Source organism: Haliotis rubra, unplaced genomic scaffold, assembly GCF_003918875.1.
Source record: "Haliotis rubra isolate DU_JTF1 unplaced genomic scaffold, ASM391887v1 Scf193, whole genome shotgun sequence".
Classification (NCBI taxonomy): domain Eukaryota; kingdom Metazoa; phylum Mollusca; class Gastropoda; order Lepetellida; family Haliotidae; genus Haliotis; species Haliotis rubra.
In genome coordinates this window covers 717,884-733,571 of record NW_025765925.1, presented here as the reverse complement: position 1 = coordinate 733,571, position 15,688 = coordinate 717,884, and the positions used below count along the sequence as shown (strand labels likewise).

Sequence of the window (15,688 nt, the reverse complement as noted above, 5' to 3'; positions counted from 1 at the left end):
GTGAACGGCATGGCGTCGTTTGCGAAAATGTTGCATGTGATGGTGGAACAAATTCGTTGATTTTGCAACAGACAGCTACTTTCATACTTTTTTTACGCGAAAAGGGTGCAGTCGTTATTCCTGAAAGACTCCTCGGAGTGTTTCGGGGTAGCTTTATTATACCGATAAGCTTATTATTGTCATATAGACTTCAACCACTTGCAGTGTTTTGATTTTAAAACACTCTCGCATTCAAAACAATGTCTTCGACTGCGTCTGCCTCTGTATCTGCGTCAGAATCGCAAACAGAGTTCAACTCTGTTCTTGATGAATGGAACAGAGATCACAACAGCAACACGGGTCAACTGCCAAGACTGAAAAGGTGTGACGTTTTTCTAAGGCGAATTCATATGCCAAGATATTGATAGATATGTGTGTGATTGCTATATAAGACTCTAAAATTTATCAGAAAACCTTCTGGTTTGTGATATTTGGACCCATTTCTTCCTTGTTATGGTAATTGGAACAATAACTCGTAACTGGATGTGAATGTTGGTGTTTGAAATGTATTCTCTCGGAAAATGTGACCGAATTTTGTTTGGAAACATTGGATGTTGAAGGTTCAAAGGGAGATAACCCAATATTTCTCAAATTCGACAAAAGTTATTTATTATTTATGATTACTTCACTGCAACAGTTGCTGGGACATGTTTCTAACTGCCAGATGCACGTTTTAGGGTTTTTTTACATGTGTTTATATATCTGTAATGTGAATAGTCCAAATGAGAAAGTGTTCATTCATTTCGGCTGTCATACCAGGCTGTTTGCAATATAAGAAATAATCACTAAAATAAATTAGGAAAAATATTTATAACCACTTATAAGCTATGCCTAGGAACACACTTAAATAATCTACGGATATTAAACACACAACATCCTTAATCCATGAAATAGTGATTTGGGTATAATGTGGTTTCTTACATAAAATATCTGTCTCTATATATGTGGTATTGCACATTTTACACCAGTGCTTAAGTTAATAGTTATGTTTGCATTGTACACTATCATAAGCTGATTCTTTGAGTTTACATTACATGTACTTCGTCAATAATTAAGCAATATATGTATTATAAATAATGTAATAGCAATCACTGATAGACGCAGAATATTTAAAAATAAGGGGAGTTCTTCTTACAGAGGGGCGGTGGGGTAGCCTAATAGTTAAAGCGTTGGCTCGTCAGGCCGAAGACCCGGGTTCGAATCCCCACATGGGTACAATGTGTGAAGCCCATTTCTGGTGTCCCCCGCCGTGATGTTGCTGGAATATTGCTAAAAGCAGCGTAAAACCAAACTCAGTCAGTCAGTCTTCTTACAGAAGTGTTAAAGTGAACAATCAGAGGGAAAGCTGTACTTTTTACACAGCAGATTCTACACCCATGTGTGTTATGTTGAAAGATAACTGATAGAAACTATTCTTTATTCTATAGACAGTTTAACTATACCCCATTCTACACCCAGTTGAACTATTCTTTATTCTATAGACAGTTTAACTCTACTTCTGTCATTCCCGTGAAGGTCCGGGTTAGAATATTGATCTTCAGTAACACATGCTTGTCGTAAGTGGCGACTAACGGGATCAGGTGGTCAGGCTCGCTGACTTGGTTGACACACGTCATCGGTTCCCAATTACGCAGATTGATGCTTGTGCTGTTGATCACTGGTTGTCTGGTCCAGACTCGTTTATTCGACATTCAGCTAATTGAAGACTTGCTAACAGTCAGTTCATGACTTTCAGATTGGCAGAGTTGGTCGAGAAGGAAACTGAAGCTTACTTCAAGATGGATCCAGATCCTTTTGATGACCGCCATCCAGGTAGGTTTTTTGTTTTGTTTTTGTGTGTGTGTGTGTGTGTGTGTGTGTGTGTGTGTGTGAGAGAGAGAGAGAGAGAGAGAGAGAGAGATGCTGTATTGATAGCAGTTCTATAGATACTGATGTTTGCCATGAATATCCCTGCCAAGAAATTGTCTGCTGTACCCTGATAGTGTTGTAATACTTTTGTATGTGTGCCATTATGTGACACACCTTGAACTCACCTTGACTATATAGAATATATGCCCCTCTCAGGGGCGGAAATAACCCATTGCCCGACGTCCGAGTCCAGTGTTTTTCTCTTTCGGGCAAGAAAATTTGTATAACACACTGTACCGGTGTTTAGTTGACTTTCCAATGTTAATTATGTTGTTTATTTAAAAAATCAACAAGAAAATGGCCGGTTTAGTGGAAACATTATCAGGGCAAGTGATTTTACATGTGCCACTGTACCGGTGTACACTAGCAATTTTAAAGTTATTTCCACCCCTGCCTCTACTAGTGCAATAAGTGCTCGGGACACATTTGCTGCAATGGTTTTGTTTTGAAGCAAGTATGAACAGAATGATGATACATATAACCAGTCAAATTACAATCACAAGTGACAGAAATTCTGTGTTTGGCAAGAAAAAAAGAAAATGAAGAAGTGATATAACTTTCAGAATGAAAGTAGCATTGTGAATGCAGGTATGATACACTATAAAATCCTGGGATCGAAGTACATTATGATTTTCACGTGTTCACAAAGTTATTGTATACAGAGAATTGTCACTAGTCCTTCCTGAAGTTTACTAGCCTCTGATGAGATGCAATTTTGAACAAGGCCATTTCAAGTATTGCTGGTAAAAGTTCTTTCAACATGGCTGCTAACAATTAGTGGTGTTCCCATTATCGAAAATAGACCGAAAGAAGGATTAAAAATAATTATCGATTGTGAAAAAACATTTTTTCGATTAATCGGAATTTTGTGTTTTAGTATAACACACTTGAATAAAGTAAACTAACCATTAAATTTAATGAATATTCACAAACAAACAAGCGCTCAACAGCATAAAGCTATGCGCATTGTATTCATAGTTTCGTATTCATCACTACAGTAAATATTTCTGTAACCTGTCTATGAATAAATTTTACATCTATCGTGAACGTAATGAGATATACAATTTGTTCTTGCATGCGTGCATTTCATTGAATGACAGTATTAGTTATAAAAAACATTAATTATCAAAAACCTGGGGGAAAAACCTTAAAATTGGTGATTACATCATGTAGATTTAAAAACAGTACCTCTTTCACTCGGTCTATATGCTATAGACACACAACAGCTGATCATGCAGATTTAAAAACAGTACCTCTTTGACTGACTGCATATGCTATAGACACATAACAGCTGATCATGCAGATTTAAACACAGTATCTCTGACTGACTGTATATGCTATGGGCACATAACAGCTGATCATGCAGATTTAAAAACAGTACCTCTCTGACTGACTGTATATGCTATAGACACATAACAGCTGATCATGCAGATTTAAAAACAGTACTTCTTTCACTCACTGTACATGTTATAGACACATAACAGCTGATCATGCAGGTTTAATATTAGGACACGTATGTCATCATCAGCTTGATAATCATGTCGATGAGGACATATCTGTACATGACACGATGAGTAATGCCCTCAACAGGATGTTCCTTTTTTGAAAGATTTATATTCAGAAGATGCTCTCTTTCGTTATGTTCATAAACTGAAAGACACTGTTTTCTTTTGTAGGAAAAACAAATCCAACATGTGCTCTAGGTCACCTTATGAAGACTTTGTTTAAGAATGAAGACTTCATGAATGAGGTAACTATTTATCATTTAATTGTGCTCATTATCATGATTACTGTAATACAGTACATACAGGCGGATAACAAGAGGCTTTTCCCCCCTGGTCCCTCCAATGTCCAGTTAATGATGCCACATGTATGTGGCCGTGGAGTTGTGCCAAGTATGACATCTGTATCTGGTCAGCGTGATGGACTGACCGCTTGGGTCATGTGACATGGTCCAACATCTGTAGTGTAGGTCTTTGATTTGAATTCTGTCAGATAGTCATCCTTCAGATCTTCTATATGTTAATCATGTTGATCCTTGATATATTTTACAGTTTGAATCAAAGTAGCAGTGTGACAACTTTTCTCTCAGCCTGATGCAACATCTATATACAAACATGGCAAAACACCAAGGTCAATTGTCAAAGATAAACAGTCAAGCAATTTCCTTTGAAATCGGTGTTACGATGCTGTTTTAAATATGTGTGTATGTTTTAGTTGGTTGGCTCGATCTGATGAATCCGAGTGAGAACAACCAGGATCTTCACACAGCAGCCTGTCGGCTGTTGCTGGACGTGATGCCAGGCATGGAGGCGTCGGTCGTCTTCCAGGACACGGTGAGACTTGTCACTCTTGTGTGGGACCTCCTCTTTGGTGTAAGGGATGGGGCCAAATACCAAAAAATGTTGTGGTTCCGATTACACCTCTTTAAAATTTCGGGTAGGTAGGTAAGACTTTTTTCTAAATTTTTTTTTTAGAAGTAAAGTACAAACTAATAACTCATTTTTCAATGTATAATTGCTTATTCAATCAAGCTTGCGGCCATCATGTCGACTTTCTCTATCAGAATGACCGAAGTCCGTTGGTGCCAGGCAAAAACAATGGTATCCGAAAGCTTATGTTATTCATACCACTTTAAAAAAATAGGGTCGGCACCAGAATTCAAGGGTCGGTCGGGTAATCGGAACCACAACACTTTTTATTTTAGGCCCAGAGTGAATAGTATTGGGTCGATGGTTCCATCCTTTGGCATGTCGTACCAGAACCATGGTGCTTGTTCTTACTCTGCCTTCACCTTGGCATTAACGTGAAAAGAGAAAAATACAAATGGCCAGTTCTGTATTTAAAAGAATAGAGTGCACACTTTGTTGTGGATATGTCATACACCAGTTGAATGCAGAGTTCAGCAGCATCTACACCTAAATGGGTGTACTGTGTATTTATTATTCTTTGAGGATATGGTTGTCCTCTGTGTGACTTTTCCTATTGATTTCATCTTATTTCATTCATGGATCATTTTAGAAAACTGACATGCTATTGACACCCGACACGGTTTGTATACAGTCTTTCTCAGGTTTTGCAGAGATGTATCATCTCAGGGTGAAAGATCTAATTGTCCTCTGCCGCAACGCGCAACGGGCGACTATGTATTCAGCGGCGTCCGTACGTACTGTACTGTTGTACCCAATGTCCTCAAATTTAGTGACAGCCTACATTGGGGGATTACCCTGACACCAGTCGATTGTTGGTGACCTTGACCTTGACCTTATTTTCAAGGTCACCACGACACTTTGACCAGTTTTGAAACTCTTGTTAACGCGATATCTCATGAACTTTTGTACCCAATGTCTTCAAATTTGGTGACAGCCTACATTGGGGGATTACCCTGATGATCAAAGTTACATATGGCTTCCATGCCAGCCATTTTGAAAATATGTATTATTTGGTCATTACTTAGCCATTATTATAGAAAATAAGGCCAGACCAATTTTATTTCTTGTTTTACGGAATTTTGTCCTCAGAAAACCTAAAGCCAGGAGGGGAAAAAATCAACAACAAAAATCACCAGTCAAAGTAATATTCCTTTTAAATGCTAAAAGTATTTTACTTTTGGCAATTTATGAAGTGGATATGGGGCAAAAAACAATTTAAACAAAATTTCTTGTATGTTTACTTTTTTGTCCGATAAAAACATTGGGATTTTATTTTTTGAGCGGCGAAAATTCATTTTGATTTTATTTCGTACTCTTGAATAAATACGATCGGAGGATCCGTAAAACAAGAAATAAAGTTGGTCTGGCCTAATGTGAAGAACTGTATATGTGTTGTAGATAATGGGGATCTAAAGATGTTGACCTTTGCACATCAACCACCCTCTTGAATTGTCAGATACCTCTGTAGCAATCTGGTGCTGAGCTGAAAATTTGCATCTATGTTTCACCAGGAAATGGGGGCGGTGGGGTGGCCTAGTGGTTAAAGCGTTGGCTCGTCGCGCCGAAGACCCGGGTTCGAATCCCCACATGGGTACAACGTGTGAAGCCCATTTCTGGTGTCCCCCGCCGTGATGTTGCTGGAATATTGCTAAAAGCGGCGTAAAGCCAAACTCAGTCAGTCACCAGAAAATGAAATGCTTTGTGCAAATCTATAGAATTTACAGTTAATTTCAAGTCCTCAGTATTCATGCAGGAGTCATTTGAATGGCAAACTTTTGTCATGTGGTGATCTTTGTTTGCACTTAGAACTGTCGACTTCATATCCAGAAGTACAGTGCCATTGCTATCACATTGTTTATTACAACAAACATTATTAACTACTAAAAGCGGTTTTCAAAACCAATTCAATTGTTGTTACATTTGTTACTCTGTTATTACACAAATATAACACATGTTACATGTTACTCTGTTGTTTGTGTAATGCTGTGTAAATGTTTGTTCAAGTTGTGAGAGTCTGAGGTTTTCAAATTTTCTTTCGTCCACTTAATTCAGTTGTTTGTTTGTAGGAGGGCCTAGTGGACAGACTGTTTGGCTGGGCTGAGAATGGCCCAGAGCCACTCCGGTCCTATGCTACAGGACTGTTGGCTGGAGCCATGGAGATTCAAGATGTGGCTTCTGCAAATAAGGAGAAGAACTATGCTATGGTGAGTTGTCCTGTATTGAAGTCGGAACATGATGTAGATTACCTGTGAAGATCAACACAGAACAAAAGATTGTTTATCATCATTCCACCTGTATCTTATTTTCCTATTCAAATTATAATTAATACTTTGAATTTCATTTTTACGGTAATTTAAAAGTGAATGGAGAAAATGGCAAATATTCGTTCACTCAATGTCGTCATACACGCCAAAACATCAAAATATTTTGGGAACTTAGGACGTCAACTATTCTGTTCCCATCATTTGCCCCGGACCCGTGGAGATCCGGGTTAGAATTGGTCTTCTGTAACCAATGCTTGTCTCCCCGTGGAGATCCGGGTTAGAATTGTTCTTCAGTAACCCATGCTTGTCTCCCCGTGGAGATCCGGGTTAGAACTGGTCTTCAGTAACCCATGCTTGTCTCCCCGTGGAGATCCGGGTTAGAGTTGGTCTTCAGTAACCCATGCTTGTCCCTGACCCGTGGAGATCCGGATAAGAATTAGTCTTCAGTAACCCATGCTTGTCTCCCCGTGGATATCCGGGTTAGAATTGGTCTTCAGTAACCCATGCTTGTCCCTGACCCATGGAGATCCGGATAAGAATTAGTCTTCAGTAACCCGTGCTTGTCTCCCCGTGGAGATCCGGGTTAGAATTGTTCTTCAGTGACGCATGGTTGTCCCTGACCCATGGAGATCCGGGTTAGAATTGGTCTTCAGTAACCCATGCTTGTCTCCCCTTGGAGATCTGGGTTAGAATTGGTCTTCAGTAACCCATGCTTGTCTCCCCTTGGAGATCTGGGTTAGAATTGGTCTTCAGTAACCCATGCTTGTCTCCCAGTGGAGATCCGGGTTAGAATTGTTCTTCAGTAACCCATGCTTGTCTCCCCGTGGAGATCAGGGTTAGAATTGGTCTTCAGTAACCCATGCTTGTCTCCCCATGGAGACCCGGGTTAGAATTGTTCTTCAGTGACGCATGGTTGTCTCCCCTTGGAGATCCAGGTTAGAATTGTTCTTCAGTAACCCATGCTTGTCTCCCCGTGGAGATCCAGGTTAGAATTGGTCTTCAGTAACCCATGCTTGTCTCCCCGTGGAGATCAGGGTTAGAATTGGTCTTCAGTAACCCATGCTTGTCTCCCCGTGGAGATCCGGGTTAGAATTGGTCTTCAGTAACCCATGCTTGTCTCCCCGTGGAGATCCAGGTTAGAATTGGTCTTCAGTAACCCATGCTTGTCTCCCCATGGAGCTCTGGGTTAGAATTGGTCTTCAGTAACCCATGCTTGTCCCTGACCCGTGGAGATCCGGGTTAGAATTGGTCTTCAGTAAGACATGCTTGTCTCCCCGTGGAGCTCTGGGTTAGAATTGTTTTTCAGTAACACATGCTTGTCTCCCCGTGGAGATCCGGGTTAGAATTGGTCTTCAGTAACCCATGCTTGTCTCCCCATGGAGCCCCGGGTTAGAATTGGTCTTCAGTAAGACATGCTTGTCCCTGACCCGTGGAGATCCGGGTTAGAATTGGTCTTCAGTAACCCATGCTTGTCTCCCCGTGGAGATCCAGGTTAGAATTGGTCTTCAGTAACCCATGCTTGTCTCCCCGTGGAGATCCGGGTTAGAATTGGTCTTCAGTAACCCATGCTTGTCTCCCCGTGGAGATCCAGGTTAGAACTGGTCTTCAGTAACACATGCTTGTCTCCCCGTGGAGACCCGGGTTAGAATTAGTCTTCAGTAACCCATGCTTGTCCCTTACCCCATGGAGATCTGGCTTAGAATTGTCTTCAGTAAGACATGCTTGTCTCCCCGTGAAGATCCGGGTTAGAATTGGTCTTCAGTAACCCATGCTTGTCTCCCCGTGGAGCTCTGGGTTAGAATTGTTCTTCAGTAACACATGCTTGTCTCCCCGTGGAGATCCGGGTTAGAATTGGTCTTCAGTAACACATGCTTGTCTCCCGTGGAGATCCAGGTTAGAATTGGTCTTCAGTAACACATGCTTGTCTCCCGTGGAGATCCAGGTTAGAATTGGTCTTCAGTAACCCATGCTTGTCGTAAGAGGCAATCGGATGGTCAGGCTTGCTGACTTCGTTGACACGTCATCGTATCCCTATTGCACAGATCAATGCTCATGTTGTTAATCACTGGATTGTCTGGTCCAGACTCTATTAATTACAGACTGCTGCCATATACCTGGAATATTGCTGAGTGTGTAAAACTAAACTCACTCACTCACTCAACTCACTCACTCACTCACTCACTCACTCACTCACTCACTCACTCACTCACTCACTCACTCACTCACTGACTCACTCACTCATTCATTCACTCATAAAGATAGATCGGCAATAAACATTTGATTTAATGGTCTTAATACATTTTTGACAGATTTCAGGAATTTTTTTGACTTGTAAAGAGGCTGCAGTCATATGTCAGTAAGCATGCCCAAAGTAAAAAAAAATCATATTTCATCATATTCTACTATGTTGCGTTGTAGAATCATTGTATGTGACTTATAACAGGGCCTTCAAAGGAAGAGAGGTATTTGTGCTTTGTTTTACGTTATTGCTTTAAATGTTGAAACATCTCTGACTTTCAGAAAGTGAGAATGATATTTCAAATCCCATTTTTTTCACCTATTTTCCCGCTAACGGCATGTACATTTGTTGGACACAGGTTCCTCTCATGCTGAAGAGGCTTCATGAACTGAGGAAGAAACAGTTTGAGGAGGAGATCGAGAATGCACATCCATCAGTAGGTGATCGGCCATTCTCTATGTTCGGTGAGGTGTCACCAACAAAAAGTGCTCCGTCAAATGAAAGCATCAGCCACTCCGATTCTGCAGCGGATAAATCGTCTGAGGAAGTGGAGAAGGAGAAACGGGATGAACGAAGGCGGAAGATGAAGCGAGCTCTCTCTCCGAGTTACTACAGTGAAGACCTCTACAGGCTCACGTCTACACTAAAGAGAGCCCGGTATCAGCCATTTGGAAGTAAGTCTAGATACAAACAGTAAACTGATGTTAACTTCAAAGTCATTTGGTCCTGTATTGTATCTACTATGTAAGAAGTTCTGTAGCTACATATTGGAGCGCCTTGTGTGGTCTGTTGTGCATATAAGGGTTTTCCTGGAACTACATCATCTTATAGTTTTAATGGAGTTTGAAGAAATGAAATAGCAAGGTTTTCAGACAATATTTACCACCAGTACAATCTGAATCTGACGATAAAACATAACAGTAGTAATTGGTTTTTGATGGAAGCATTTATTTCTGACATAAAGACACCTGATGCCTGGGTACCAAGCAATAATGGGATGTGTGTTAATAAAATATTGAAGGAATTACTTCCTCGATTATTGAGTGTGTTACATCTCTATTTAATTATGATAAATACCCTGAATATAAATACCCCCTTCAACATCATATATTGGATTAGACAATCAGCATCTCCCATCTCTCTCATCATTAATTTTGCTTGATTTTCTGTCACTTAGGCCACAGAAGTACTTCTTCCATTCATTCCAATTTGCTTCTTGTCATTTGACAGGTTGTGTTGGGTTTTAGTGCCATTGGCTGTATTGCAGCTTGTTCCAACCATGAAGTATCTGTGTAGTATGATTGGTTTCTCTTTTCCCATGGTGTGATGACTCGTGAAGATCCGGGGTAGAATAGGTCTTCAGCAACCCATGTGCTTGCCATAAAGGGCGACTATGCTTGTCGTAAGAGGCGAGTAATGGGATTGGGTGGTCAGTTTTGCTGACCTTGGTTGACACATGTCATCGGTTCCCAATTACGCAGATCGATGCTCATGCTGTTGATCACTGGATTGTCTGGTCCAGACTCGATTATTTACAGACCACCGCCATATAGCTGGAATATTGCTGAGTGCGGCGTAAAACTAAACTCACTCACTCACCCATGGTGTGATTTGACCAGGGCCTAGGGTGTGATTCCCGGATATTTATCAACATAACACACTTGATTGTCGAGGTTAAATGAGTCAACGTAGATGGATGTCGTGTGTTACCAGGTTACTGTTGCCAATTGTTACAGATCCAGAACTGGAGTGCAGCAACAGCAGCTGGGCAGAGCTGGAGCCGTACGTTATAGGCTCGTATTCCATGTCTCCTCTCACAGCTGGGATGAAGCAGAGGATGATCCTGCAGTATCTCATACCCATGGGGGAGTATCAGGAGGTCAGTGTCAGATCACCATGGCAACTCCGATATATTGAGGTATCATAAGCTCATAAATATGACTAGACATGATTGCATCAGATGTTGATGGAGACTGCAGCTCATACAAGGCTTTGTTAAGAAATATTTTCAAAGACAAGAACTGGTGAAGACTATTTTGACTTCCCCAAACAGCACCTCAATATTAGAAAGTTATTTGTGACAGTCAGTGTGTAGTGGGCTGTGTTGAGGACACAGTGAATGCGCAGCGATCACAATATTACATGACCAGACCACATCTGCTGATCATAACTCTACTGGACAGACTCAATATGAACTATTTGATTTTGATATATTAAAATAGAACATGACATGATTCCGTTTTCGATGAACCCTTTCCTGTCACATTAAGGTGTCAGGAGAAGTATCTGCACAGATTAGTGATGAAATACATCTACTCATATCTGTCAGATCAACTGAAAGTTTATGTTATTAATGGAAGCTAGCTCCTTGTTTCACTTGTTCTTTCCCTGCCTGGCCCACAGCATTAGGAGTGAGTGAGTTTAGTTTAACGCCGTACTCAGAAATATTCCAGCTGCTTGGCGGCAATCTGTAAATAATCGAGTCTGGACCAGACAATCCAATGATCAACAGTATGACGCAATTGGGATACGATGACATGTTGGTCAACCAAGTCAGCGAGCCTGACCACCTGATCCCGCTAGTCACCTTTTAAGAGAAGCATGGGTTACTGAAGATCAATTCTAACCCAGATCCTCACGGGTAGATACAGTCGAGCACCGTTGTGTCAAACTCTGATAACTCGATATCTTGGTTGTCTCGATATAACATCTCGGTTCCGGCAAAATCCTTCATAATTCATCATTATTGAAGCTCTTTTGACTCAATATGGATGTCTCGATATTTTGGATATCTCGATATAATTTCATGGTCCCAACAAGCAAAATTACCCTTTTAACTTGATATTTACAAAGAAACTCAATATTCACCTACCTTTCATGGGCAAGTATCCCTCTGAACTGAGGATGTTTCCACACGTTTACACACAGTGCAGCATGAATCAAAGGGATGAGGTAGTGTAAACTAATTAGGGCTAATTGAGTTAAAGGTGTCACTTGTTTGTTATTTAATATGAATTAATTAAGAAGGAATTAATTAGGAAGTACTCATTGTCACGACTAAACACTACTGATAACGGATTATAGTTTTGAATCAAAACATACTGAGAAGCGTTTTGTTTTCTTTCATAGTGATATGTGATGATATGCCCTGGTCGGATGTCTCGAAGTTCGGATAACTCGATGAGACAACGGTGCTCGACTGTAGTTATAGGTGTTCTGCAGAGGTGCATTAAGAGGATAAGCAAGGACTGGTGTAGTCACAGTTGGTATTTTTTATATTTATTTTTTTGGGCGGGTGGGGACTATGGATATCTATATATCTATAATATTGTTTGACCTCATTTCATGTTATATTGCAGCTTCTGGGAGCAGCATTTGAGCATAATGCCCTGAACCTCATCCTATACTACATCAATCTGAAGGAGAATAAGGATGTGAGACTAGCCTTCGAAGCTCTCAAGGTGAGTCGTCCAATCAATCACACACTGGCTGAATCAGAACCAAAACTAGATGGACAGTCAGATTCCAATTAAATAAATAACGACAAACTATAATCTGAAGCCAATTAAACACGTTTGGGATTACCATGGCAGGTAAGTAATGGCTGGAGATGCTCCTGCACAACACCAGCATAACATTATCTAGATGATGATTCCTAGGTTGACAAGGATCATTTTCACTGCATAACGTGGCATCCTGATGAATGATGTGGACTAGATGCTGATAGCAGCATTGTTGAAATAAATGTTGTTTCTCTTCTTCCCAACAAATCCTGACCGATTGCTAGTGTCACCTTAAATATTTGCATGATGATAGTTGTAAGGTGTTCTGTTTGAAAGTTTTCTACTCTCCAGTCATGTTGATATGGAAACATGTTTGTTCATGTAGAAATTTTTATCCCCCGCAACACGTTTTACGGGGGGTATTAAAATGGACTCTGTGCGTGCGTGCGTTCGTCCGTCCGTCCGTGCACATTGGTCTTTTCCGGAGCAGAACTCTAAAACCGTTCAATATGTCTTCACCAAACTTGGCACATACATGGATCTGGTGGTGTACTGGTAGTTTTTGGAATTCTGAATTAAATATTTTTAGCGTTTCCATGGCAATAAGTTCGATTTTGACTTAAATTAGTGGTAGTGCTCTTTTCCAGAGCAGAACTCTAAAACCGTTCAATGTTTCTTCACCAAACTTGGCACATAGATTGGTCTGGTGGTGTACTGGTGCCTTTTGGTAGTTTTGAAATTCTGAATAAAATATTTTGGGCATTTCCATGGCAACAAGTTTGACTTAGCCTGAAATTGGTGATAGTACTGCTTTCTGGAGCAGAACTTTAAAAACCTTTCAATACTCTCCTTCCACTTTTCTATATACACACCTAAATATTTGACATAATCATAACTCATAGACATAATCATGAAGAGTATTTTGCCATTGCGGGGGATATTGATGACTTTGTCTTCTTGTTTATATCTTTGTTGTGTATATGTGCTTACGTGAAGTGACATAAATATTTTGGAAATTGTAGCTCTTGTTGAGACCACTCCAAGCGATGTCAACAAGTGATATTGAGTGTTGTATAATTTCAGTACCTCGCCACACTGCTTTGTCACAAAAAGTTTGCTATCGAGTTCCTCTCCGTGGGCGGTGTTGGGAAGCTGCTGGAGGTGTACCGTCCGTCCATTGCTGCTACAGGGGTGTCACTCTGTCTGTACTACCTGTCTTACTTCGAGGATGCAATGGAAAGGGTATTACTATGTCGCGAGGGGGTTCAGTCATTATTTACCCATGTATCAGATGATATTGTACTGTAGTCATGCAGATATCAGTAGTCACACAAGTAGTGTTATTTACAGAGGATTCACCACATTTAGTGTCGGAAGTATCAACAAAGTCTTAGTTATCGGGTATTTGCTGAACGTTTGAGAGACAAATATCAATTAATCGAATATGATTGATATTTCTTATCTGTAAAAACATAAGTTTTGAATTCTGTTTCTAACTTTAACATACTGTCTCTCTTTTCATAAATGAATGCATCAAAACTTTTGGGACTAGACTTGTTGATACCATTATGTTTAGTTATGCATGATTATATGAATATTTTACTAATTGTTGATTGAGATTCAATTAAAGGATCCTAGAGTTTAATGTCACAAGCACCTTCTAATCAAACAGAACATGTCCTGAATTTTGTCCAAGTCTACAGTGGTGCAGTGTATATTTGATCTCGTTGAAATAAGAAGAGAGAAATTACTTACATGCACTCAGAGTTGGTGGCATCTGTTGATGAAAGATGTGCAATACTTATTTGCAGTGTTTAGTTTGCAATGAATATAAAAATAATCCTTTTTATCCCCCCGGCATGTAATGTCCGTCTGTCCGTCCGTCCGTAATCATTTTGTTTCCGGAGCATAACTAAAAAACCCTTCAATATTTTTCAACAAAACTTGGTAGATATATCAAACAGAACCTAAAGTGGTGCCTTTTGCTGTTTGCAGATTTTTGTCATTTTAATTTTTTTGGTTTCCATGGAAACGAGTTGAACTTAATCTCAACAGGGAGGGGGGGCCTTCGTTTCCGAAGCACAACTCAAAAACCGATAAATATTTTTCAGCAAAAATTGGTAGTTATATCAAACAGAACCTAAAGTGGTGCCTTTTGCTATAGCAGATTTTTTCGCATTTTTATTTTTCCCGGTTTCCATGGAAACGATTCAGACTTAGTCTCAAAAGTGAGGGGTGGGTTTCGTTCCGGTTCACAACTCGAAAACCATTCAATATCTTTCTACAAGACTTGACAGATATATCAAACAGATCTTGAAGTGTTGCCTTTGCTATTTGCAGATTTTACGCATTTTTATTTTTCAGGATTTCCATGGAAACAATTTGGACTTAGTCCCAAAAAATCAAGTTGGACTTGAAGTAACTGTCAGTTGAATTGTTCTTTCAAATTTATGGGGGCCGGGGGGATTTGTCATCTTCTTTTGACTCTTGTTTTATATTTCTGTTCGTTCGTATATGCCTAAATATTTTAGTATTTGTAGGTCTATTGTAACTTGTTTAATGAACTAAAATGTTTCATTTCCAGGTTTGTTTGTTACCCGAACATGTCCTGTCAGATCTTGTTGGGTATGTATTCCTGTTGTGTGCAGTACACACCTGTTTTAACCCATGTGTGTATTTTGTCATGATAATGGGTTTGTTAGAATACGTCTTCATACGGGCACCCACTGGGTTTAAGTTTAACATCTCTCGATGTTGTGTTCGTCCTGATCAGTGCCGAGTGTGTAAGTCCCCATGACCCCATGCTTGTAGTGAGAGTTGATGAAATAGAAGAAACATGGCCACAATGGCTCCAGTGTACGGTTGGTACTTGATGGGGGAACCATTCATAAGCAGCCTGTGAAGTTGGTCCACCAGCTGCTGATTAACAAACTATGTCAACTAGGCAGTGTTAACGTAAGGTCTTGTTAACTAGGCAGTGTTAATGTTAGGTCTTGTCAACTAGGCAGTGTTAAAGAAAGGTATTGTCAACTAGGCAGTGTTAATGAAAGGTCACATCAACTAGGTGGTGTTAATGAAAGGTCACATCAACTAGACAGTGTTAATAAAAGGCTATGTCAACTAGGCAGTGTTAATGAAAGGCCACATCAACTAGACAGTGTTAATCAAAGGTCTTGTAAACTAGACAGTGTTAATGAAAGGCCATGTCAACTAGACAGTGTTAGTGAAAGGCCATGTCAACTAGACAGTGTTAATGAAAGGCCATGTCAACTAGACAGTGTTAATGAAATGTCACATCAACTA

At 40.1% G+C, this 15,688-nt stretch overlaps 1 protein-coding gene across 1 annotated transcript in view; it reads left to right on the top strand.

Annotated features, from left to right (window-relative positions):
• LOC124274687 (DDB1- and CUL4-associated factor 1-like) overlaps positions 1 to 15,688 on the top strand; it is a 79,567-nt gene continuing 63,879 nt past the window's right edge. The window contains 11 exon segments of the mRNA XM_046710052.1: positions 1 to 361; positions 1,775 to 1,851; positions 3,624 to 3,697; positions 4,165 to 4,168; positions 4,171 to 4,283; positions 6,446 to 6,583; positions 9,241 to 9,556; positions 10,619 to 10,761; positions 12,242 to 12,343; positions 13,469 to 13,627; positions 14,970 to 15,010. Of these exon segments, the coding sequence (XP_046566008.1) occupies positions 240 to 361; positions 1,775 to 1,851; positions 3,624 to 3,697; positions 4,165 to 4,168; positions 4,171 to 4,283; positions 6,446 to 6,583; positions 9,241 to 9,556; positions 10,619 to 10,761; positions 12,242 to 12,343; positions 13,469 to 13,627; positions 14,970 to 15,010 (1,289 nt within the window). The 5' untranslated portion in view covers positions 1 to 239.